We start from the raw sequence: 26,821 nt of genomic DNA on the forward strand, positions 1-26,821 counted from the left end.
AACCACAACAACAACAATGAAAACGACGATACCACAGTACAAAGCCAAACAAACAAAAAGAAAAGAAAAAAAAAAGAAACATGAATTTAGCCCAAACAGAAATATAGAGAGACTGGTAGTATACACAGATTCCTGGATAAAAAGAGAATCATATGGAAAGTTCACTAAATTCAAAGTAACCCTTTAGACCAATTGAGTATGGTTTCAGGTCTAGCATTATTAATTCTGGCTGTTGACCTCTCAAGAAGACAGACATCAAAAAACAATAAAAGCCAGGTTCTCTTGAAATTCGTGACAGGTTCAAACCAGTTCTTAATGATGGTTTTCTTGGCAGCCGTAGAAGCTGCTAGAATTATTATTTTCTGCTGAAATGTAATAATAATAATAATAATAATAATAATAATAATAATAATAATAATAATAATAATAATACTTTACTTAGTTCTCCAATTGAATTGTACTATATGAAATACGATAAATATTAGGCCTTTATTTGTGCGTCTTTTTTTTCTTCTGTTTTTCTGCCCTCGGAAAGCAGTCAGAGTGAGAGCTCCTCCTGCCGCTCACCTCTCAGTCGGACTCGTAAAGCGTTTGACTGACTTGTCAGCTACGTCACCGTATGTCGGCAGAAGAGGCGTTGGAGGAGAGTTTCGGCCGGTTGTCATTCCCAGAGGAAGAAGAAGAAGAAGAAGAGGGTGTGATCGACATTTACCTGTCCAGCCTTACCTGGTGTTCTCTCGCTGTACATGTCGGCCGTCGAGTACCAACTGTTATAGGGCATTAAACACTGGCTTCACTTCGTAGTAAGACGGAGAAGGCTTTAAAGGTACGTCCTTGTTGGGAGCAAATAATTGGAAAAAGCTTGTTTCGGTGTAACAGTTAGCTCACTAACGTTAGCCAAGCAAGCTCACTGTCACCGACAAACAGTCCGCGGTGAAAGAGTATTACTGCTACCATTACGATACATTAAATAGGCTGTAATTCAAGGTATTATCTGGCTAATATGTATGTGGCAGTAATGTTTAGTTAAGCCAAGGTTACAGGAAGTGAAAACCTGAGCACTGGACGTTTAAACTGTTCGCTATCAGAGGCGCCACTTGCAACAGGTTTCCCAGCATGCCTCATTTAACAGACGTTGTTTTTTAAAAGTCTATGCCTGCTTTTTTAGCATCAATTTATTTATTTATTGTCATTTCACTGAGTATGTTCATACACAGAAGTAACAATAATCAGTTTTCTAATATTTTATATTGTCCATGCCTAAAAAAAATAAGCAGACACACAGTTAAGGAATGTTTTAAAGCTTCTAATTGTAAAACACAAACCTAAGATTTTAAGCCCAAAGCTAAAGCTCCAATTTGTGGCTGCTATATGTACTATTTTACCAGTCATTTGAGATATCTTAGTATAATAATGCCTAAAATTCTGTATATCCTTCTGGGAAAATAATGCTTTTTGTCAAGGGATAAAAATAAAAAAAATCTTCAATTGCAAATGGTTTATTTTGGTGACATTTTAAATGTGACATGTAGAGCAAAAGTTATTCTGAAGAAATGTCACAATTTACAGCTTCTATTTTGTTACTTTTTCTGACAGAAGTCACACAATCCATTCAACGACCTTTTGGAAAGTTGAAAGTCAGATAATAATGCCTTTTTATGTAAGTTTTGTGTATTTTTTATTTTTATTATCCAAGAAAACATACTTTTCAAAAAGATGAGGTAAGGTTTTGACAAATATTTGGGGCTGGAGCTCCAGGTGACTCGTGTGAACATGGTGAATATCCTCTATTGACACATGGAAACCTGTCTGTCTCTAACCTGGCTGACTCACCAACACACCAAAAATATGTTCACACTGGTTATTTAATTGCATTATCTCAATGGTAACACAGCACAACATGGAATCCCTTTGTTAAACAGGTCTAACTTAGGTGGTGATAACTTCCCCTCAGTAATCTCTACACACTTTCAAAACAACAACTTTTTTCTTTTAGGACATTGTTCAGGGACACAGGTATAGAATTATGCTCACACCTCCTGAATGCCATCCATTCAGCTCTCAGATGTTTTTGAATGAAATCATTTTTCTTTGAATGTTTTTTTATTGTTGTTTTTCTCTCCCCAGGATGCTAAGCGGATCCTGACTCGTGGCGCCAACATGAGTGTGACATCATGGTTCCTGGTCAGCAGCTCTGGCACACGCCACCGCTTGCCACGGGAGATGATCTTTGTTGGCAGGGATGACTGCGAACTAATGCTGCAGGTTTGTGACTTTGTGTGTGTGTGTGTGTGTGTGTGTGTGTGTGTGTGTGTGTGTGTGAGAGACAACGCTGTAGAAGCATTTGTGTTTACACTGCAAACAGCAGAAGAGTGTCACATGAACTCGGACTGCTCTTCACTGGAGTCTGTCAAAAAGCATTTTAATGCTCTTCACTAATGTCTGACAGCGCAGCTAGTCACAGAAATGTGTGAAACACCAGTGGGAGGCTCCCCACACGCTTCATGTGTGTGCATTTCTGCGTGTGTAACCTGGTGACAGAGCCTCCACACAAAGTTGCCCCTGACACTCTTTCAAACAATGACTTAAATTGCAGCTAAAGCATTCCGCTGCGTTGTTTTTCTGTGCAGCGTCTGTTATAAACACAGTTTCTTTGTGGTTTCTGTATAATACTCTCCCTCCCTTTTTCTCTTTACCCTGCATTTAGGCCACTGAAAGAGGAATGTTGCCTCAGAAGCAGTTGTTTATACTTTCCTTAGTGCGTTATGCTCAAAAGAACCCTGCCAACCACAGACGTCAGTTAAAATGAAAAGTTAGTCATGTCCCCATTTAGGCGTCGCCGGATCCGAGGAAAAAAAAACCTCAGCTTCTCCCAGTCTGAAATGATGCAGACTTTTCTGTTTCTCCACTCTGGACCGCTTCCTGACTTGGCACACAGTCACTCTCTGCTCCAGTCTGTCTTTATTAACCCTTTCATCCTTTGTTTCTCTGTTTGTAGCGCAATGCATTTTTCCCTTTCAGACCACAGTTGAATCTCTGTAACATGAGAATCCAGTTTGGCGTGAAAGGCAGAGAATGAGTGTAGGTGAAGATACCACACAGCACAGCCGGGGGCCTCAATTGAATGTTTGGACTTTCCATGACAACTGGTGTCTAATCAATGTCTGTGTCTCCATGACCAGTATTTAGACCATAAGTCCTCTACAATATTAGTGACTGCATTTGTTTTTCTAGTTCAGTGGTGCAGTAATTGTTTCCAAGCGCCAGAGCAAACATTTTCTCTGTGTTAAGAGGGGCAAAGTGGAATGTAACCAGGATGGTGGTAATTTTGCAAATGAGTTTGGCAGTCGCCTTCAATCTGTTTTTGTGATGAGGAGGCCCAGAGTGCCTAATGAGCAAACAAGAGATGGTGAGCCAGTCTGAATCACAGTACAGTACCTGCTGAATGGCATGTAGACCATGTGCACGCACACCTGAGCTGCACAAACAGGCTTCGGTAGATGCTTTTAAGTGTATTTGTGCACCCTAAGTTTTTTAAGGCTTGTTTGTCTTGCATGTGAGGGATCTGACTCTGCTCAAATGCTACTTTTTCATCCAGTCACAGGCCATAATTAAGGATCATAGCATTGTATGAATGTTAATGATTGATAATGTTCTTTATCAATAAGTCTAATTATTTTCTTGATTAATCATTAAGTCTATATAAAGTAAAGAAAATGGTGATGCAGTTTCCCAGACCTGAATCCAATACTACTGCATGTATAATTATAATAATAAATATATATGACTCTTTCAATAGTTGTTGGCACACAAAATAGGATTTTCCACAACTAGCATGTAGTGCTGCTGATACATTAATAGTGACTGAAAACATACCAACACGCAGCTCATTTTCTTCTCTTTTTTTGTTTCATCTGTATAATAAACATGTGGTATTGACAAAGTATCAACAGTACTTTTGCCAACCTTTATATAGTATTAATTTGTTACATTGCAGAAACTGATCATGCTTTGTGCTTTTGCTTGAAAAATAACAAATATCAAAATATTTCCCAGTTCATTTCCTGACGATTGTTACAGCATTAATGGCTTCTTTGCTTTTCTTTCACTGTAGTCTCGCAGCGTGGACAAACAGCACGCAGTGATCAACTACGACCCGAACACAGACGAGCACATGGTGAAGGACCTGGGCAGCCTGAACGGGGTGAGTGAGTCCATCTCTAGTGTCAGGCTACCTGTCTGCAGCCATTCCCACAGCAGCACAAAACACCTCTCTGTGTGAGCCAGAGGGGGACGAACAGTGGTAATGAGGAGACTGGATTTTCCTGCTGGCCTGGAACCCCCTTTTTTTCTCCTCCCATTCTTTCTGTCTCACTCTGCAGCCCCTCATCTCCTCTCTCTCTTCACCGCTCTGTTGCCACTTCACTGCACCATTATCCCGATGAAATCCAGAGTTGAGCAGTGGGAGAAACCGTTCATTGTTCTCAGAGTGTTTCTTTCGGCCTCGGTAACTGCAGCCAAACTAATCAGAGCAGAACAGCAGCAAGGACCTGTAACTGAATCCAACATTGCTGTGCTTTCCCCCCCAATTCAATACATTAGTCTGTAGAGGATAAGACCTGCTCCTTCATTCTCCTGTCTGCACACTTCCATCATTATCTTTCTTTATGTTTAGTGATCTGATGATAAACTCTGGAATCCCTGTCTCATCACTTCAGGCCTAATTGATCAACAAACAAAATACCCTTGCATGTATCTACCTCCACTTGGCCATTAAACATTCTACACAAGCCTAGACAGACATTGCATAACAACATAATCTCATCAGAGTTTTAATGTGCTGCTGGATTAACTTTTAACGGGAAAATCGCCAATTGCAAAGCACGTTACAGTATCGGAGTGCGTGCTGCAAAGTATTAGAGAGCCTGTCACCTGTGAGTCAACACGTTTACCTCATTAATTGCCAGTGAACGTTATTTGAACTTGCTGTTTCTTTATTTTGCAGACGTTTGTGAATGACCTCAGGATCCCCGACCAGACGTACATCACCCTCAAGCTCTCTGATGTCATTCGCTTCGGCTATGATATCCTTTTTAATATAATTCTTGCAAATTTGTGTTTGGTGAACTTTGTGTCAGTTCTTCTTCTTCTGTTGGAGCCGTTTAAGTTGGTAATTAACTGCCCATGCTGAAATAAGCCAGCTGTTTCAGTTACAGATTTTTTACATTTTTATTTTCCCTCTGTGGTCTTTCGCTCCATCGGCATGTTAATCCCCTGTGGTTTTTCAGTCAGGGGTTTTAGATTATAGTCCACTGTGAACACAAAATCTCCTGCACCCTTTGACCTCAGGAGCAGAAAACTCATGAATGAGAGTGAGTGAGACATCAAGGGGGGCAGCTGTTTTAGGAATGTATGAACAGTGTGTAGTATGTGATCTTGCACATTTTTAAGAAGTGGTTTGCTAAAGATATGAGCTTGTTTGAACTGCGAGAGCTCTGTACTGCTTATCTGTGTTCCTCCATCTTGCAAGCAGTAGATCCTAGTACTTTTACCCTTCTTAGGGGCAAAGCTAGGCAAAAAATTCTCACTTTATATATACCATACACTATAGGTAGCAGATTTGTATTCTTAGTCCTTGTGTCAACACATATCTTACTGACAATTTGTCCTTGAGTAAATGGACAAAATGTAGGTATGTTTGTGTACTTTAACTCCTCTTGCACATGCACATGTATATATCCTGGAGAGGAGTCAACACAAGGTCCCAGAGGAAGCACTTAAAGTGAGTAAACTGACTTGAATTTTCACTTTGGCAAATATCCAGAGTTCAGAAAGGATTACGAACACAATATGCAGCTTTTCTATCAGTGGTGTCAAATGTGATGTAATGTTTGTGACCTTAGTTGGTCAGGTTTCTGTGCCAGCAGTTGTCAGTCAACTTGATGAGCTCAGTGCTTCGAAACAAATTGGATAACTGGTGTTGGAACGGAACTTGTTTACTCCTCTATTACTTACAGTAGCTCTGCTATCTGTAAATTGGCTGTCCCTGCAATGTGTCACCTGTGTAACTTCCACGTGCAGCTTCTATAGCCTCACCTTAACAAACACAGCCCAGCTAAATGCTGGCTACAGTTAGAGCAAATGAAAGACGGCCAAAAGCCCATACAGCTTTGCTGCTGATCGCCATTAACCTGAATGTAACACGCAATGAGTAATTGGTATACAAATGGTCATTTAAATGGTTTAAGTATTCCTGTTACGGGAAAAAAAAGACAAAAAATGAAACATTTAAAGTGTAAACACTAAATGTACCTGTTGAAAGTGCTATTTTTTTGTAAATGTAAGTCATGTGTTCATCCTTTATAATGAGAAATATGAGATAACACTGAGCAGAAGTCCTTAGTGGCTGTTATTCCTTATACTTTGTATGTCTGAGGACCGTTACATCTGTCCTGATTGTTGGCACAAGATTTCTCACATCCTGCTTCCCCTCCTGTCTCTTTGTGCAGCATGAGAAGTACACCAGCCAGTTGCAGCTTAGTATAAAAGTTCTGCAGGCCAAGGCAAAGGAAAAACAGCAGCTCCAGAGCTCAGAGAAGAGCAAAGGATCTGTTTCCAAACTGCAGGACCGGGCTGAGCGAAGAGCCCAGTCTCTCACAGGTAAACACGCCTGTCTGTCAACACATAGTCCATCACAGCAAATATTAGCAGGAAGCCAGCAGGCTTTCTGAATATAGAAGTAGGGTAATTGTTCTTTCAGCCTGTGAGGAAGTGTTTGAACTGAAGTGGATTTGAATGTCATGCGAGGGAGAGGAAGTTTCTGTGTCTCCATGTGCTGCATGACTTTGACTGTAGATCACTTGATAAGGCGGTTGTGGCTTCTTTTACTAGGAGCTTTCCTGGTGTTAGATTAGGCTGCCACGTGAGCTGAGGGGCAACAGTTCTATGGTGTCGGTAGATCTTGACATCCCAGAGTTGGCAGAATGAGTGTAGAGGAGTGCAGAATGAGAGCTTGCCAGACGAGTGCATGGGTGAAGGGTTAAGGACAAGCAGTCTTATCTCTGACAGCCATTCCTGACCGCTGACAAGCGGTGGGGTGCTGCCAAACACACCGATGATGGTTCAGCATGTGTTGTAGAAGAATTAGAAAGGTGTGCAGCTTTATGGTGCCAAGTTGGCACTTCTGTTTGTGGATTTGTAGCTGCTTGTACTTGCAGTTGCTTCCATGCCCTCTGCCCTGAGCTGCACAGAGTAAATCCTGTTGTACAGTATGGGCAACAGGGAAACAGTCAGAGAATTGTTGGTTCAAGAGAAGCGCTTTGTGAATGAAGCTCATTCACACCAACAAACCCTATTCCAGCTGCTGTTGATTTAGCAATTCTCGTGCCTTCTGCTCCATAATTGCCCCCTGTGAGCTCAGAAGGAAATCCACAACTCGGGCTTGAAATATGACTTTTCCAGCACTAGGCTCATATCCCACAGTGGCCTTACAAATAAGTCATTGATTCATGAATTTTAAGCCAACCGCAGTGGTCCTGCAAACCTTTTGTTGAACACGCTAATTATATCCGTGTTTACTAGGGGTTGTGCCGTTACTGTCTGCAGTGTGACCGCAGCCATGACCCAGTCCACCAGAGAGATAACATAGCTAGTCTCCTCTGTCTCAGTAAATGTACAGTCACAAGAAGATAAGGATAGGATGTCATGGTATGTTACAGAAAATAAAGCTGCACTTGTGTTACACTCAGATATACACGTGTGGGGAAAAAAAAATTATATATATATATATATATATATATATATATATATTCGTCACTGTGACAAATAAAGTCCTGTCAGTAGCTGCACAACCAGACTGCATATCTCTGTTGACATTCTCTTTGGTTTGACTGTAAACTTTGATATAATGTAGTTTTTTGTTGTTGTTTAGTCTGTATTGAATGTTTCAGTCTGGATTCTCTGTACAGTGCTGCCAGAGCTGTGTATATCTGTTTTTCTGTGTGCTTCTGATTGTTTTCCCCTGCAGCTATACAGGATGTGGAGTGTGTCCAATCCTCCAGCTGTCTGCAGGGCAGGACACTCCACTTGTACAGTGTGTGACTTATTTAGGCCTGTTCTACAGTGCCAAGACCCGAGGCTACTTAGTATTTATTAGAGGGGCATGAAATGGACAGTTCATCTTCCCTGATGTTGAACACATCAGCACTACGAGATATAAATTGTCCTGATGTTTGATCCCTTTTGTTGCGACTTGCTGTGCTTTCCAAGTTGCCATGTAGTAAGATGATCCAAAAAATTAGTTATCCTCGACAAATCCTTCAACTTTATCTGGAGTTAAAACAACACCATTATTATACAATATTACTTTTTCAACATTATCTGCAATATTACTTATTCAACATAATGTGTGATATCACTTATTCAACATTATGTGCAATATAACTTATTCAACATAATGTGCAATGTTACTTTTTTCAATATTACTTTTTTGTTATAATGTGCAATATTATTCAGCAAAATGTGCAACATGACTTTTCAATATTATGTGCAAAATTATTATTTTTTTCATAATGTGTTTCATAATATGTCATAATGTACTTTTTAAACATAATGTGCAGTATTACTTTTTCAATATTATGTGCAATATTACTTATAGTATGTGCAATATTGCTTTTTTTTAACTTGTTTTTATACACATTTATTACTCTGTTTATTTTATGTTGTCATTTTGCGCTATCTCAGGCATGAGAATTTCCTGCAGGCTTAAAAACTTTTAAAAACTGTGACTCAGTCCACTTGAGCTGTGATACTCACTCATGTTTTCTTTAGCTAAAAGGAGAGAATTGGGTAAGGGGAAAGGAATTAGTAACATGCCCCTCCGCTTCCCTCCTCGCTGTGTTGACGTCTTATTGTGCGTGTCCAAGGCAACAGTGGTGAAGTGCCGCTGATGCTTAGAATTGTGAAGCCTCCACATTAAAATCCAAAGAGCTTGTTCAGCCTATGTATCGGGCCAACAAGCAGCGTCTGGATTATCTGATTAGTGCCATATAGGCTGACTGGCATCATGTGTGGACGGGCAAGCCGGTGGCTAAACACCAGTTCAGAATCAGGGAAATAACACTCATCCCCTCATTATATACAAAGGTCAGTGTGTAAACAATGGATGTCACTGTCTACAGGAAGCCTCACTCTGGTCCCAATCTTTATGCTATATCTTGCATTATATATCTTTTTTTTTTTTTTTTTTTTTTTTTTTTGAAGATTAGGATTAGCCTCGCCCCGGTTCACAGGAGAAGGATTATGTTTTGGTGGTTTGCGTGATACAGTTTCTATCACAGCTGGACCCTTACTACCCCCTCTGTATCATGGGAATGTGTTGTAAAAAGCCAAACAACTGCGGGCATTGTAACACTATGTCCTTCTGTACTCTAATGTTGCAACAATTTGTTGTTGTTAGACCTAACACAGACACAACAAGGTTTTATCATGTGACTAATGTATTGCCTTATAAATACAAGAGGCTTTATACGTTTGTTCTTTCTTTCTCTGGGTCTCTCTCTTGCCACAGTTTATTCATGTGCCTAATGATTTGTGTTTGTCTGTGTTTATGCTTGTGTTTGTGCGTTTGCCTGTTAGCTGCCACAGATTCGCCGATATCCAAGCCGACTCCTCTTTATGGCCAACCATCCTGGTGGGGGGAGGATGAGGACGCAGCCAACAGAAAAAAGAACAGAGGTGGAAAATCTCCAGAACAGGAGTCTCCAGGTCAGAGAATGTATCCGATACAGACTTAATCATATTATTTATACTGATGTGTTTGTATTTTTTAAAGCAAAACATAATTTTGTACTAAGTACTAAGTACTGTAAGTTATCTACGAATTAGATCCTGATTTGTAATGACATGTTTTTCTGTGACACTGCTATCTGACACCTTTGTGGGTCACTGAGAGATGGATGGTGTGAAGCCCAAAGGCAGGTCTCTGGCCGCCAGTTGTGGACTGTTAGCCAGGCCGCACAGTGCCAGGCCAGTGGGCAGAGCCTGTCTGCCTCGTGATGGATTATGACCCTCTAAGCTTCTGGGGGGGGGGGTGATTGTTTGTCTCATGGTGCCTGGGCTGAAACAGATTACTCCCGCTCAGCTACCCTCCGTTGGACCCTGAGCTCCTAAAGTGATATTTGGCCACATCCAACTGGCACCCAAAGACCAACTGCCGTTTTTGTTTTCTCAGTCCAACTGCTGGAATCTTTGTATTATTTGTAGCTCCCACTTTCAGAGATTGTGGGACATTGACAGCCCAATCATGTAAAATCAGTTTATTTAGCATTGTTCACCTCTGAAGTTTGACTTACTAAGCTGTTATTGTGAGCAGGAATGCACAGTATGGTATTTGTCAGTTCATTCAATCAATAACATTTTTCTCGTAGCTGATACAGTTGTAAAATAATGGATAATTTCACATTTTTGTACTTTAAAAAGACATTGAACAGAGATGTCACTGTATTAAATACCTAATACAAAAACATCCATTTCCTGTTATCATCTGATAATTAAGCTTAAAGAGGAACCAAAAAAAACATAAATGTTATGAATAAATTATATTGATTCTATACTCATTTAATCACATTGTGTATTTCAGTATGTAGAACCATTACTGATGCTGTCCTTTCACAACTTTTCATTTTCAACAGAGCATTCTAAAGACCTGTCTAGATTTGAGGTCAACGGTTCTCTGTCCGACAGTCATGCCAAGTCCATCTTCTCTTACCGCCGGGAGCCCAGCTACTTTGAGATCCCAACAAAGGAATTACATCAGCGACCTGCCAAGAAACCCGAGTTGCAGGTTCACGAGGTCCCTACAAAGGACACTCCAGATCCCACTGAGGATGTCTCCTACACCCCCACGCCTCCTGTGGTCCAAAGCCACGCCTCCTTCACCATCGAATTTGATGAATGCACGCCAGGTAAAATGAAGATAAAGGACCACGTGACCAAGTTTTCCTTCCGCCAGCAGCAGCAGCAGCAGCAGCAGCAGAAGCAACCTTCCATAGAGCTCGTAACCACACCCACTGAAGTGATGTCAGCAGAAAGCAAAGTTGCTGATTGGCTGGTCCAAAGCAATGCAAGCATGATGAGCAGGAGGAGATCACAGGTGGAAGACATGTATAGCACAAACAGTGACCCGTCACTTCTGAAGAGCACCAATAGTGAGTATACAGATGGGGTTGGATCATTGTGTGTAAAACTCCATCTTCCGATTGAACCCAATAAGAATCGTCAATAGTCGATTCCAGCATAATAACAATGGTGGTCTACATCATCTCTTTTCATATGTTGCTCTTGGCTTTGCGAGCATACATTGGCATCCAAACACGACTGGTATAACACATTTGTGGGGATAATGGATAAAGGGGATAAGGTCCACTAGGTCTAACTAGCTACCTAGCACAGACTACCTGTTATTGATTACATTGCAAACAACAAATCAAATATGATGTAAGCAGTTTGTGGTTTGAGACTAGCAAAGAGTTGGTGCTGATCTGGAAACAGTTTTCTTGATCAAGAGCCAGTTCTTTGGCTGTCAAAATGCAAAGAACTGGTTCAAGATTACACTCCAGCTCCGAACCAGCCCTCCAACTGCCTTGGTCGAAAAAGGGGTTTACTATATGTTCAGCTTAAAATTCTCAGATCGTCCAAAAAATCATCAAAGCATCAACAGCTAGATGCACATTGCCAGTTGATTCAAACTATCGTAGATGATCAATTCAATTGATTATTAAAGTCTGTTGATTTTTACCAACTCCGGCTTTGATTGCAGAAATGTGCTAACTTGTGGTCTTTCCATCAGCAAACCACCATGAAGATGGCAATCAGAGTGATTCAGGGGATCCTGAAATCAATGGAAGTGATTTCCTCCAATCAGAACCTCAGATTGGGTCCCAGGTTTCTCCACAACCTTTAAGAGCTTCCCCGCCACAACGATTCACCTCTCCCGACTCTGAGGAGCCCTTGTCCTACTCTCCGCCAGAATCTCAGTCCCTATCCAGTCTTGGGAAGTCTGAGCCTCACCAAGCCTTTGTCATTGAATTCTTTGATGATAACCCAAGAAAGAAGCGCTCCCAGTCCTTCACCAATAACTCATCTCCACCTGAGCCCTCGGGCCTCAGGGTCCAGCTGGACAAGGTGAGAAAAAGCTCAAGCCCAAATGGGGAGAGACATGTCCCATGTCCAGCCTCCACCACACCCCCAACCCAACGATACACTGTCCCCCTGAAGGGCCCTGCTTCCACAGGCTTCCAAAGAGCTGGTTCTCTGCGAAGGGAGAAGACAGAGGATCGGATCAGCACCAGCTTTTCCTCTCGCTCTTCTTCATCGGTGTCTGTGAGGCCCTTTAGTAGTGTGGGCCGAAGGTCCAAACTTGCCCAGGAATTTACTGCAGAATTTCTCAAACAATCAAAGCAGTCCACCTCTGCCAGCTGGGAGAAAAATACATCCAGTCCCCCTACAGCAGCTAAAACGGAGATAGCGGGTGTATCCCAGACTAGTCCCTCTCCAAATAAAGCTCCCTACCAGCCACAGACCTCCTCTCCGATCCACCAGCCTGTTCCCCTCAAGGCTCCAGTGATGCCCATGGCGTCTCAGAGTGGGGAGGTCAAGAGCCCCCATGTCGGCCCCAGGAACGAAGAGGAGGACAGTCTGAGTGACGCAGGAACCTACACCATTGAAGCAGACATTCAAGACAGAGAGCTAGAAGAGGCAAGGAGCAAGATTGACCAGGCAAGTTTCTGTCCATTTATAGAAATTTGACAATATGTTGCTTAAAGGGATAGTTCGGATCTTTTGAAACGGGCTTGAATGAAGTACTTACTCATAGTCAGTGTATTTCCTTCAGTGGATGGTGAACGGCAGTTTAGAGAAGCAGGTAAGATTACAGGCGCAGAGTCTGTTTTTTAATATTTTTCTTTCTGCCACTTTAAAAATGTTTACGATGCCATATTTTTCAGCACAATCTCACCTATATGACCTGATAATTAATTTTTTCATTTTGACTTACTGGATCAACAAAAAACACATGCAACTGTGAGCACAGGTTGCAAATTTAACGTATTGCTAAAATGAGGCCACTAGTTCTATATTTTTATACTACTATTTTTATTTTTTATAATATATATTGACCTTATCCCCGGTTTCACTTGGCCTATCATCATCAAACAAAAACTGGCATGGAGTTTCAAGTCAGTACTTTTAAAGGGAAGTTTGCGGCAGGGCTCCATGTTGCTTTGTTTTAACTTTGTGACATCATGAAGAAATAATGCACAGGCACTTTCGTGGACTCCAGAGGTTTAAGCAGGGGCAGCGGCAAAACACATGTCATCCACTTACAAAAAAATTCTGTTCTGTATATTTAGTGCCAACCGTAATCTGCTGTAGGTAATAAACTAACTATGACAAGTACCTCATACAACCCCACATTAATACATTTGAACTATCCTTTTAAAGGAAAAAAGTTGACTTTGCAATCACCAGTGTCCTCTTTCTCTTGGGCGAAAGTCCCACTTAAAATCAGCCGTTGACATTGGCAGTCCCACTTTCTCCTTTCCTGCACTTATTAGCTTGCTTTTTTCCTGACAGGTGTTTGGTGTTTTTGAGAGCCCAGATCGAACCAACCAGAGTGAAGCAGAACCCTCATCAGCATTTAGCCCTCTTATTGTTGAGAGCAGGGAGCAGCATAGGCAGAGTAGCTGTGGGGAGGTGAAGCCAGCTCCAGAACAGGGACAGAGTCTGGTGAAGGTAAACCTTCCTGCTCAGGTTGTGAACAATGATTGGGTGTAATAATTAGTAGTTTTATAACCAATTCTAAATATTTAAATTGACAAATCAGCATGGATTGCTGTCTTAATTTGCCGTCTTGGGGTTTCCTCTGTTTTCTGGTGCATCTCTGTATTGATTTCTAGATTTGTCTCATCTTGCCTCACAAGCTCTGGGTTCTTCATTGATTTTCTTTCTAACCAGATATAAGAAAAATCATGTTTTTATTACAGTTGAACTGCACACTTACTCATGAAACAGATGCTTTGTGGAATCTTCTGCTGTTTGACATATCGACTTTGTCCTACTGAGGAAATCATTTCAAACTGTGCTGTTTTCATTTTGTTTCATATATCTTTTTTTTTTTTTTTTTTTTTTTTTTTTTTTTTTTTTTTTTAAAGATATTGAATAAGTTGTATGTTATCTCATGCAGGGCCAGTCAGCAGGTGCAGTGTTACAGGGGGCTCCAAAGTGGATGTCTTGCTGGGCCAGCTTGGCAGACAGCTACACAGAATCTGGCCCTTCGTCTGGCCTCTTTGACATTCCTACGCAGATGGAGCTGTCAGGAGGGGGTAAGCCACCTGACGAGACACGACTCCATTTGAAATGATAATGAGACACCCTGATGAATATGAATGATATTCATCTTCAGTATGTGTGGTTAATATGCATTCAAATTGTTTCACTTTAGCAGGAGGTACAATCATCCACAAGGCCACGCTCAGCCGACACCACAACAGCACCGACTCGGATGGTTCGAGGGCTCGGCGCGTCCTGCCCCAGGTACCGCCGGGGGAGAAGAGTGACATTCCAACTCCCAGCATTCATGTTCATTATGACCCACATTCAACTTTTGACGTAGTGGAGAATAGCTCGGTGGCCCCGGGGTCTCAGGACAGCCTTCACCGGTTATCAGTGCAGGACGACGTAGAGCCTGACAGCCTGAGTGACGCCAGCAAGTCAGACGATGGTTCCATCATAGAGAAAAGGAGGAGGCCGCTGTCGGATACAGAAGAGAAGAAAAATGTAGACAGACTCTCAGCCAAGTCTACATCATTCTACATCGGGTCAGAGGAATCCCAACCTGAATGTGGGGGGTCAAACTCAAGCACTCCCAAGACTGAAATAAAACACACAACCAAAATGTTCTCAACAGCCACCCTGACCAAACAGAGAGGTAACCAAGACTCTGGAAAAGTCAAGCCCAGTGTCTCGGCTCCTACCTTGAGACAGAGTGCACAGAGTCCAGAGTCCAGAGACGGGACTGTATCCCCATTAATCAGGCAAGAGAGCTTCACCAAGGAGCGGCCTAGCAATGCCAGATTACCCAACATCTCTAGCCTGTCTAGTCAGAGAGGCCCAGATGGGGAATCATTCCAGGCAGCCTGCCATCAGGACACTCACTCTTACCTCAAAGAGACAGAGGATGTTCTGGCTGTTCTGGAGGCCAAACTCCAAGCAGGACAATCGGAAAAAACCCGGTCTCCAATTATGGACTCTCTTTCTGCGGAGTCTGATGTTGATACCTCCAGCACAGTCAGCCAACAAAGCAATAAGACCAGGCCAAACACACTGAGTAAGAAACCTTCTGTTAGTCTCCATAGGGAGAGGTCTTCAGCCAGTATAGCTAGTCAGGACTCAAGTCAACAGTCCGCTTCATCAGAAAAACGGCGCCCTCAGGGAGCAGAGAGCAACAATAAGACTGAGTCTGTCAGGAGGCCGGTTGGACTGAGACGTAGCATTGGGAAACGTGGCTCCACAGACCTAAGTGATGACCCTCAGAGTTTACCTTACTCTGATCAGGAGTCTAACAACCATCAAACCCGCAAAAAATACACAGTGCCCCTTCAGAAAGAGGACGCCAAGACCACTAGAGTGTCCCAGGCCTTGAATCGTGCCAACAGCTTGTCAGCCCCAAGACCCACCAGAACATCCATGCTGCGCCGGGCTCGCCTGGGAGAAGCTTCAGACAACGAGGGCACAGAGACAGAGCGGGCGTCCCAGGAGGCAGGCAATCCCCTGGCTAAGCAACCCCAGGAAACCAAGAAACTCTCCAGGCTGGATATGCTAGCGATGCCTCGCAAGCGGACAAGCTCGTTCAACACACCCAGCGACACCGAGGCCTCTTCCGCACTGCAGGGGACTGGTAGGAGCACAGGATTCTCCAACCGCAGCACAGAGTCCGGAGGCAGCTCCGTTCGAAGGGCCTCTGGTCCGAAGATTGTAGACAAGCTGCAGAAGGCACCGATCAACAAGACACCAATCAATCGTGGACGCTCAAGTAGCGCCAAATATACCAGCAGCACCACAAGTGAGTATAATACAGACACTCATATCTGTTTCAAGGAGTTTAAAGTACAACTTACTCCATATGTTGTTTCCATGGTGTAGGAAAGTTCAATAATAACAGTTACTCTCTTTCAAAGTCAGAAATCAAGTCTGATGTCTTGGGGAGTAAAGTCTGCTGTACAGACCTAGAATGGGGAATTTTGTTCATCTGGAGAATATTTTACTTTCTCATATGCCAATGAGCTTTATTGTAGTGTTTGTAATGACATGTATTCGTTTTCAAAATAGGTGTAGTTTCCCTTTTAATCAACCCTAGTGGTGAATTGGTTTGATACATTCATAGTGGTCAGTTTTCATACTGTATGTTACGGGCATAACATCTGGGTTCTGTATTTCAGCAGCTTTTTTCATAAAAAACTGGTATTTGGGAGGGGAATTGACTCAAGGTTTTCAATAACTCTAACTATTACATATTTTCATGGTGGTGCACTAATAGTTCGGTATCTTCCTGACTGGGAAATTAACTTTTAACCATCTGTGTGGTATTTTGGTACAAATGCACAGGTGGAGAAGAGCAAACAGGAGCATTTGTCGTTGTGCTTGCTCAATTACAAAAGGAGTCTCATACTTTAACACGTTTTTTGACAAAATTGGATTTTCCTTTACCTGCACAGTATTTTCTCATGCAGTTTATGGTCGTCCATGAGGATTCTGAAGGCATAATTCTAGCCATGTACAAAATGATTCATGCTGCCTTTCCTGTGCTACTTTTCTGGTACTCAGCTGTGGAAAACAAGTCCTTATTTAATTTAATAAATGATTAAGTTGTAAATGATTTTGAATCTGGAAATAAATTTAAAAAAAACCAGAGCCATCTTTCTGATAACATTTAGCTGCAGAAATGAGCTCTTCCACAGTAACTTTTCTTATTCTGGGAAGGTCTTTGGTGACGACATCTAACAGGCTTGGTGGTGTTTTTCTTGCCCGTATTCTTTGATGGTATTTCTATTTCTCTCTTGTTTTCCCCAACTTCTCTATTCTCATCTTCCTGTAACTCAAACCAATTCACAACACCAAGGCTCCCGGAGGCGACAAAAAGGCTCTGACTATACCTCTACCTCAGACGAAGAGTACGATTCAAACCAGAGCACTCCTAAACACAAACGCTCCCAACCTTCCTCAGCTTCCAACAGCCCGCGGCATCAGCCTCGGCCTCAGCCGGTGGTCGCCCTGCGCCCGAAACCTCGCAGCAGAGATTCTGAAGAGGAGAACCACGAGGGAGACGCCTATCAAAACTGGTCCAACCACAGTTCAGAGATTGCACGGTAAAGAATATTCTTACAGACACAAAAGATGGTTTCACACGTGTAGTCTGTAGCATTCTTTACTGAATTTACCAATAAGGCCTCAATTCAACAAAAAATAATAAAGATATTCTTATTACTCTCTTTCTGCCCTGCTAGGTTGAGTCAAGACCTGGCTAAAGATCTGGCTATCTTGGCCAGAGAGATCCATGATGTGGCAGGTGATGGTGAACCACAAAACCCAGAAGGCGAGAGCAGTGCACCTGTCTCCACAGTGACCACTCATGAACAGGTACAACAAACATTATTCTCAGGGCATTTGTTGTTTAATCTAACACAAAAAAGCATCAAACCTCTACGGACTGACTAAACCTTAAGATGACTTAAAAAGAGGAAACGTGTGTCAGTGCTTTTGTAGCAGTTTGTATGTGGTACATTGTTCTACTTTGACTCTGCAGATCTGTTGCAGTGATGTCTTTTTAAAATTTATAAAAATGCATCAAAATCGTTTTTTATTTGGCATTTAAAAGGTAAAATCGCTTAAATGAATTCATGAATTTTTTTAAGCTATGATCTCGACTGATGTTCCTTAACCGCTTATCCGCACTCGAGTCGCGGGGGCTGGAGCCGATCCCAGCTGACATTGGGCGAGAAGCAGGGTACACCCTGGACACAATCGACACTTCCCCGATGGCTCTCCCATCCCTTCACTCTGGTCTGCTTCTCGCCCCCCCGTCACCCCCACCTCCCGTACTGTCAACCTCAACAACCTTTGTTTCCCCCCCCCTGCTCCCCCATCCATCTCCCTCGCACTACTGAACTGTCGCTCCCTCTCCAATAAATCACCTGTTATTTCTGAACTACTACTGGACAACAACATTGGCTTGCTTTTCCTCTGTGAAACATGGCAACAGCCCCTGGAATTCTACGCTCTCAATCAAGCCACTCCCTCCAACTACAGTTACATCGCCAAGCCCCGCCTCTCCGGGCGAGGGGGAGGTGTTGCCGTTCTTCATAAACAATCACTACACATCACTGAACTGAACCTCAACCTCCCACCTATCTTATCCTTTGAATATCTTGCCTTCTCCCTCCCCAACTCCATTACCTCTGTTCTCATTTACCGCCCCCCTAAACCACACCCCCTTTTTCTCTCGGAACTCTCGGAACTCCTCACCATTGTATCCGCTCTTTCCCCCCGCCTCCTACTCACCGGTGACTTCAACATCCACATTGACCAGCCCAATGCTCCACTGACATCTGACTTCCTCTCTCTCCTGGACTGTTTTCATCTCACCCAACACATCAACTTCCCCACTCACCCCAAAGGCCACACCCTGGACATTGTCTGCTCCTCCTTCCCACTCATAATCAACCCCCATCCTCTCCCCTTCCCACTCTCTGATCATCTCTGTATCCTCTTCTCCGCCCCTCTACCCTCACCCCATAACCCCCAAAAGCGCACCATCTCCTACCGCAACATCAAAGCAGTAAACCCACTCACGTTCTCCCAGCTCATATCCTCTGCTCTTCCCCTTGATTCTGCACCCTCTTCCCCTGACGACTACACCATCATGCTCAACACGATCCTCTCTGACTCCCTTGACTCCTTAGCCCCCTGGAAAACTTCCTCTGTCTCATTCACCAACTCTGCCCCCTGGTACACACCGGAACTCCGCACCATGAAACAAACCGGCCGCCAACTTGAACGTCTCTTCAAATGAACCCACCTCACTGTCCACGCCGAAGCTCTCAAACTACACACTTCCTCCTATCGTGACGCTCTCCATGCTGCCAAATCCGCCCACTACTCATCCCTCATCAACAGCACCAACCGGAACCCCCGCATCCTGTTCTCCACTGTCAACAAACTGCTCCAGCCACCGGCCATCAATCCACCCTCCTCCCCGGACCTCTGTAACTCTTTCCTCCTTGCCTTCAACAACAAAATCTCCGAAATCAACAGCTCTCTGACTGCCACCGTCAGTAACTCCCCCTCCACCACCTCTCCTCCCCTACCACTCCCGCCCCCCCCTCCCTGACCTCCCCCCCTTCCCTCCTCTCACTGCTCTCTCCCCTGTCGACTCCTCCTACATCCTGGACATCATAACCGCATCCAAGACAACCACCTGCTCCCTTGACCCCCTCCCAACGGCCCTAACCAAGGCCTGCCTCCCTGTCCTCTTCCCTCACCTCACCACCCTCCTCAACCAGTCCTTGTCCCTTGGTCATTTTCCCACTGTCTACAAACTCTCCTCCATCAGCCCTATCCTCAAAAAGCCCACCCTGGACCCAGCCAACCTCTCTAACTACCACCCTATGTCCAACCTCCCGTTCCTCTCCAAAACCCTGGAACGCATCGTCGCCGCTCAACTACACACCCACCTCCAGTCCAACAATCTCTACGAATCCCTCCAGTCTGGATTCCGCCCACTTCACAGCACCGAAACCACCCTTGTCAAAGTCATCAACGATCTCCTCACCTCTGCAGACTCTGCGCCATCTCGGTGTTGAGGGCACTGCACACGACTGGCTCACCTCCTACCTCACCAACAGGCAACAGTTCGTCTCCCTCTCTGGCCACACTTCCTCTCTCTCTCCAGTCACACAGGGGGTCCCTCAAGGCTCAGTCCTCGGACCCCTCCTCTTCATCTGCTACCTTTTCCCCCTTGGTCACATCATCCGCAAACTCAACCTGGACTTCCACTGTTACGCCGACGACACCCAGATCTACATCAGCACCAAACCCACCCAAAACCCCCCCCTCACCCACATCGAAACCTGCATCTCGACAATAAAATCTTGGCTGACACACAACTTTCTCAAACTCAACAGTGACAAAACTGAGCTCCTCCTCATAGGCACCAAATCCACCCTCAAAAATACCGGACCCATCTCACTCACCATCGACACCTCCACCATCACTCCCTCCCCCCTGGCACGCAATCTTGGTGTTATCCTGGACCCCACCCTCTCCTTTGATCCTCATGTCCGCTCCACCGTCAAGACCTCCTACTTTCACCTCCGCCGCATCGCCAAAATCAGACACTGCCTCTCTCCCCCTGCTGCCGAATCCCTCATCCACGCCTTCATCTCCTCCCGCCTCGACTACTGTAACTCCCTCCTCACTGGCATCACTTCACGTTCCCTCCACAAACTCCAACTGGTCCAAAACTCTGCTGCCCGCCTCCTTACCCACACCCGGTCCCGCCAACACATCACTCCTGTTCTCCACTCTCTCCACTGGCTCCCCATCAAACAGCGCATCAACTTCAAGATTCTCCTCCTCACCTTCAAAGCCCTCCACCATCTGGCTCCCCCTTACCTGTCTGACCTCCTCATCCCCCACTGCCCCACCCGTGCCCTCCAATCCTCCTCCACTCTCTCACTGACAGTACCACCATCTAAACTCAAATCCTTTGGCGACAGAGCCTTCTCCCGAACTGCACCCCGACTCTGGAACTCTCTTCCCCAAACTGTCCGCGACTCACCTTCACTCTCCACATTCAAGTCCCGTTTGAAAACCTACCTCTTCTCCCAAGCTTTTGACCTCCCCTACCCATAACCAGTTTCTTGTCTTGCTCCCCACCACCCTGCTCGTTTTTTGTTGTCCCCCCCCCCCCCCCCCCCCCTAAGTGACCTAAGTGCATGTTTTTGGACTGTGGAAGGAAGCCGGAGTACTCGGTGAGAACCCACGCTGACATAGGGAGAACATGAGGACTCCACACAGAAGAGCCGCAGGCGGGAGGCGAACCGGCGACCCTCTTGCTGTGAGGCGTGAGCGCTAATCACCATGTGTAGCCCCTATTAACTAATTGAAAGTTAAAAATTATATTACTATATACAGTATTTTAGAGCAATTTTAGAAAGGAGACATCTTTGTTTTTGTTTTTTGTATCCTTTAAACCTAACACTGCACAAAAATAAAAATGCGTCAAAATCAATGCAGTTTTGGAAAGTTTTTCTGAAAAAAAAGTGGACAAATAAAGGTGGACAAGTGGAAGTTTTTTTCCGCTGTTTTTCCCCCTTAACGGTGGCATTACATAAACAAACACAGTTGGTTAAAAGATTTGACTAGATGAAAGTGGAAAATAATATTATGGAATTATTATTAATTAATATGGAATTTCTGTCTCACCTTTTTGAACTGAGGCATAAGGACTAATACATCAGCATACAGAGATCGTCTGTCTTATATCGTAAAACTAATTTCTGACATGTGTTTTGTTGCAGCTGGTTCATCGTATTCCAGAGGCGGGATTAAACTACCAGAGAGTCCCACCAAGTTCTGCATCTATGAGGGAACCTGACCAGAGCTCAAGTGACCAAGAACAAGTGTCTAGACCGCGAGCTCGCAGCAGAGATGACGTATGACACAATGTGCAGCTTCACCTTATTCATAGAAACTCTACCATGCCAGCACTGTGGGATCATTACAAGTTGTTGGGGTTTGTTTTTGTCAGATCATTGTGGACAATCTGATGCTGAATCCAGTGTCTCAGATCACCATGGCCATCAGAGAAAACACTGAGCAACTTGCTGACAAAATGAAGTAAGATGTTACTCCTTACTTATTTTCTACTTACAGTAGTGTTCAAAATAATAGCAGTCCAATGTGACTAACCAGATTAATCCAGGTTTTTAGTATATTTTTTATTGCTACATGGCAAACAAGGTACCAGTAGGTGCAATAGATTCTCTGAAAACCAACAAGACCCAGCATTCGTGATAGGCATGCTCTTAAGGCTGTGCAATTGGCCAATTAGTTGAAAGGGGGGTGTTCAAAAATATAGCAGTGTGGCATTCAATCATTGAGATCATCAATTTTGTGAAAAAACAGGTGTGAATCAGGTGGCCTCTATTTAAGGATGAAGCCAGCACTTGTGGAACATGTATTTCTCTTTGAAAGCCTGAGGAAAATCGGTCGTTCAGAAGAACAGCGTACTTTGATTAATAAGTTGATTGGAGAGGGGAAAACTTATAAAGAGGTGCAAACAATTATAGGCTGTTCAGTTAATATGATCTCCAATGCTTTAAAATGGAGAGAAAAACCAGAGACATATGGCAGAAAAGGGAAGACAACCATCAGAATGGCAGAATGGCAAAGGCTCAGCCAATGATCAGCTCTAGGATGATCAAAGACAGTCTGGAGTTACCTGTAAGTGCTGTGACAGTTAGAAGACGTCTGTGTGAAGCTAATCTATTCACAAGAATCCCCCACAAAGACCCTCTGTTAAAAAAAGGCATGTGCAGAAGAGGTTACAATCTGCCAAAGAACGCATCAACTGGCCTAAAGAGAAATGGAGGAACATTTTGTGGACTGATGAGAGTAAAATTGTTCTTTTTGGGTCCAAGGGCCGCAGACAGTTTGTGAGACGACCCCCAAACTCAGAATTCAAGCCACAGTGCACAGTGACGACAGTGAAGCACGGTGGTGCAAGCATCATGATATGGGCATGTTTCTCCTACTATAGTGTTGGGCCTATTTATCACATACCAGGGGTCATGGATCAGTTTGCATTTGTCAAAATACTTGAAGAGGTCATGTTGCTTTATGCTGAAGAGGACCCACATGCCATGCCTTGCCATGTAGCAATAAAAATTTTTACTAAAAACCTGGATTAATCTGGTTAGTCACATTGGACTGCTATTATTTTGAACACTACTGTACTTTATTCCTTAATTTAATATGGATTTGATGTAAATCTTTATTGGTCTGACAACTTGGGACTGAAAGGACTGGGATGTAATCTTCTGGATGGATTAGATACCGATAAAATGGTGAGATGTGGCCACAAGTTGTTGTCTTTCTTTTATCAAAGAAGTATACTGTATTTTGGTATTCCTTGATTAGATATACAGAGCTTAACAAATTATTAGACCAAAGGTTTGTGCCACAGCTGTCCTAAATTAACAGTATAAGTAATTTATAAAAAAAATGTGTATGTTTCTGTAATGGTTAACACACCAGTATGTAGAAGCTCTTTAACCGAAATTATGTTTTTAATGCTAAAATATAAATATTTATCAATTAATTTTCAAATTTACTGTTTTCCAAAAAAAGTGTAAAATAGTAAAGCCATTATTATTTCTTGATTTAAGATGTCAAATTATAGTTATTTACTTGCATTCCTGAACAGAAAAATGAGTTTTAGTGGTTAAATGTTCTGCTTGATTAATTTCTGACTTCTTAGAGAAGCCAAGTGAGCTGGCTCAAATCTTTAAATAACAACAACATTTTAGTTTTAAACAAGCTTTTGAAAGGGTTCTAAAATATTGATGTCCTTTTTAAGGAACACTAAGAATCCAACTTTCTAACCACTGAATCTGACATGATGCACGCAGGGTACTGTTCCAGGACAGGATGGATATCTGGGAAGAAATTGAGGCCAAGGTTAATTCCGACAATGATGTCCCTGTTGTCAAAACCTCCAACAAGGTTGGTGATTTATGTCTGTCAGTGTTAAAGTTAAATGTTTGCCACTTAAAGCTTTTTGCTTAAGCTAAGTCGGATGTGCATAATTTCAGGAAATCACGTCAATCTTGAAGGAACTCCGGAGAGTTCAACGACAACTTGAGGGTGAGTCAACCTGACCCTAAACAAAATGAATACAAATGGCATAAATAACTACATAGAAAATGAGCTAAAAAAGACTATTTATTATTTCCCCCAGTCATTAACACAGTCATGGAGCCCAGTGGGCAGCCAGAAGCATTCAGGGCCTCTGTGGTCTCCTCCTCATCTGGCACCCGGCCCTCCAGACCTCCTGCCTCACGAGACTGGAGAACAACCCACTCTGTCTCCAAACGCGGCGGCGGCCCGAGGCCCAGTGAGAGCGTGAGGAGAGCAGCTGTGACGCCGGACGATCTCAGAACAGGTTATTTGGTTTGAGGTGTGAAGTGATCAGAGCCAGGTGTCCAACCATCGTACACACAATGAAACCAAGAGGGAGGGAAGTGAGACTGTAGCCTCCCGTACATCCAAACCTACACACTACTGCACTATGAGCACTACACACCTTCACAGTGACACCTGAACTAAACACTCGTAGAGGCCTACATAAGAGGTGAAGATTTAAGGAAGTACCAAAAATACTTCAATAAACCTCACCTCCAAACTATACTTGATTCTCTGTGTTAGAGGCCGACCTCTTTATTTGCCAATGATATGACCAACATTGCTGATTTTAAAAAGCTCATTGTATTTACATGTTTATTTGAAAACCAGCCTGAGCATAATCATCTCAGGGAAAACTACTAATATATATATATATATATATATATATATATATATAAGATGTCTATGTTTAGTGACAAATCACATTTATGAGGAAATATGGTTTTGTTTTGGCTGGAAAGAACTGCAGTAACAGCAGCAGATCTCAGCGTATCCTCAGTAAACCCACTGCTTTCCCTTTATATATTCCCCTCCGTGTTCTTGTCTGTTTTTTCTCTTGGTGGACCAGATTTATCGAAGAATGTAAAAAGTATTTATTAGGGCTCTTTTGTGAGCCGAGACAACATGACTTTCAGTGAGTTGGTAGACTCTAGTGTCAGACCAATTCATGTTATATTACACAGTTGCTACCAGCCAATTTCTTGAGTATTTATTCTGTTAACATTTCCCAGTGGAGCAACTCTGCCCAGGCGCTCCTAAGTAGATGGACACTATATATTTTGTCCAGCCGGAGATGAAAATCTCTCTGGAATGCGTGGCCTCAGTTAAGTCACCTGGCAGCCATGAACTCAAGTGGCTATAAAACAAGATTTTTTGAGCATTCCTGGCCTCTGTTGTTGTTTTCCGTGCCTGAAGAGCACAGTCAGTTCTGAGGTTTGGCCAAAGATAATCATAAAACAACTGACAGGAATGAGTCTTCTTTATCACACCATATCTTAACCTCCATATGCTTAAAGGGATAGTTTGTTAATCAGTGTTGAATGATGTTCTTATCCATAGCCAATCAGTGTTTACCTACAGTAGATGACGGTCAAAACATCCCTTGTTTGGAGAAGCAGGCAGGATCACCGGCATGCAAGCTGAGCAATATATAGTTTGTACAATGTATTAAACCATAGACTGTGAGTTTAAATATACTCTAAGTATTTTTCACTTTACCTTGCTGTCAGATGGCACTTTTCCAATGGGGAACCACGCTCTCTTCAAAGCATCCAGACTCCTTTGACAGAAATACTAATCTGCCTTGATCTGTTAGTTTGTTTAAATTATTTTGTGACTTTGGTGAATAGAAACTAAACCTTTAAAAAGTCACACAATGAATGAATGAATGAATGAATAAAATATCTTTATTTCAAACATGTTTTAAAACAAAGCAAATAGGCCTTACGACTAAGTGCAATGATGTAATGATCTTAAAAAAGGAAAGCCTGTGTGAAACCTTGTTGTCAGTCTCAATAAACAAACTCTCCAGGCACTTAAATCTAAATAGTTCATGTTTGATAAAACAACCTAACTGATCATGGCAGAAGACCAGCAAATCCTGTGTTCTGCGGTGTAAACTGTGAGGTACTGTCCTAATAACTGGAACCTGCATCTCAAAACTCACCGATCGCCATCTACTGTAGGTAATAAACTGACTATGGATAAGTACCTCATACAACTACATTACACACAAAAAACTACCTCTTTAAGAGCTGTTGGAGTTGTGGTAAGATGTTATATTTCCTCTCTCTTTAGTCACAAGGTTGTTTTCGCTGGGTCCTCACATGACAGGAGAAGAAATGTAAATTTAGCATTAAAAGTTGACAAAGTCGAGTGTGTGACTGTAAATCTGATTATTTTGTTTGTGTTCTGTATGTAAATATCGAAAGATATCCGTATGGCATACAAAATACCTCTCAATCTTGTCTTTTGCACTAATGTAGTACAACACTATCCCCTCGACCTGATATGCTGCAAACTGAAAGTTACTCTCCTGCAAAAGATTGTAAACATTTGATGCTGTTGAGGTTAAAGCAGGAGATAAGGGCGACCAAGTGCACCAGCAACTTTCTGTTTCCCTCTTCACTGTCCAGATTGTACTTGTGATTTAAAATTTGGAAGTACCTTTAAGTGCCACAGAGCATTTGTGGGACAGTGTTTACAAACTCGCACAAAAATTGAATGTTTGTCCTATTATCTTCACTTGCTAAAAAGTGTTGCTGCTATTCTTCTATGGTATCTTTTTTCTTTTTACTCCCTCTAAAGCTATAGCAGGTTTGAGAGCTGCAATGTAATTCTTGTTTGTCAAATATGTGTCCTTTTTTGATGTTCTATTTCTGTTTCCCCTCCTTTCACCCAGAATGATTTGGTTGTAATCTTGCTGTCTTGTTGGCTGGTATTTATGTTGTGTAATTTGTTAGATGATGATTGCAGGATTTTTCAAATAAATTTCATTAGTAAAGTTGTTGTTTTTTGTCAT

At 42.9% G+C, this 26,821-nt stretch overlaps 1 protein-coding gene across 2 annotated transcripts; it reads left to right on the top strand.

Annotated features, from left to right (window-relative positions):
* Positions 1–619: 619 nt before the first annotated feature.
* Positions 620–26,808, top strand: cep170ba (centrosomal protein 170Ba). Of its 2 annotated transcripts, none has more exons than XM_059352709.1 (19): positions 620–826; positions 2,128–2,265; positions 4,115–4,204; positions 5,006–5,084; positions 5,724–5,782; positions 6,510–6,660; positions 9,637–9,765; positions 10,692–11,207; positions 11,849–12,777; positions 13,633–13,791; positions 14,243–14,381; positions 14,501–16,120; positions 17,177–17,423; positions 17,562–17,694; positions 21,636–21,770; positions 21,866–21,954; positions 23,748–23,841; positions 23,931–23,982; positions 24,077–26,808. In XM_059352709.1, the coding sequence occupies exons 2-19, from the start codon at positions 2,161–2,163 to the stop codon at positions 24,292–24,294; spliced, it is 4,944 nt and encodes a 1,647-aa protein (XP_059208692.1). In that variant the 5' UTR covers positions 620–826; positions 2,128–2,160; the 3' UTR covers positions 24,295–26,808. The 2 variants fall into 2 exon arrangements, with proteins under 2 accessions (XP_059208692.1, XP_059208693.1); XM_059352710.1 differs by having other exon boundaries at positions 14,504–16,120.
* The last annotated feature ends 13 nt before the right edge of the window (positions 26,809–26,821 follow it).

The sequence above is a fragment of the Centropristis striata genome, chromosome 16, assembly GCF_030273125.1.
Source record: "Centropristis striata isolate RG_2023a ecotype Rhode Island chromosome 16, C.striata_1.0, whole genome shotgun sequence".
Taxonomy (NCBI): Eukaryota; Metazoa; Chordata; class Actinopteri; order Perciformes; family Serranidae; genus Centropristis; species Centropristis striata.

Bases quoted from the DNA above. Each gene is read 5' to 3' on its own strand.
- cep170ba (XM_059352709.1), top strand. From the start codon at position 2,161: ATGAGTGTGACATCATGGTTCCTGGTCAGCAGCTCTGGCACACGCCAC. The intron at 16,121-17,176 runs GTGAGTATAATA...CACAACACCAAG, and splicing joins ATATACCAGCAGCACCACAA to GCTCCCGGAGGCGACAAAAA. The intron at 21,955-23,747 runs GTAAGATGTTAC...TGATGCACGCAG, and splicing joins CAACTTGCTGACAAAATGAA to GGTACTGTTCCAGGACAGGA.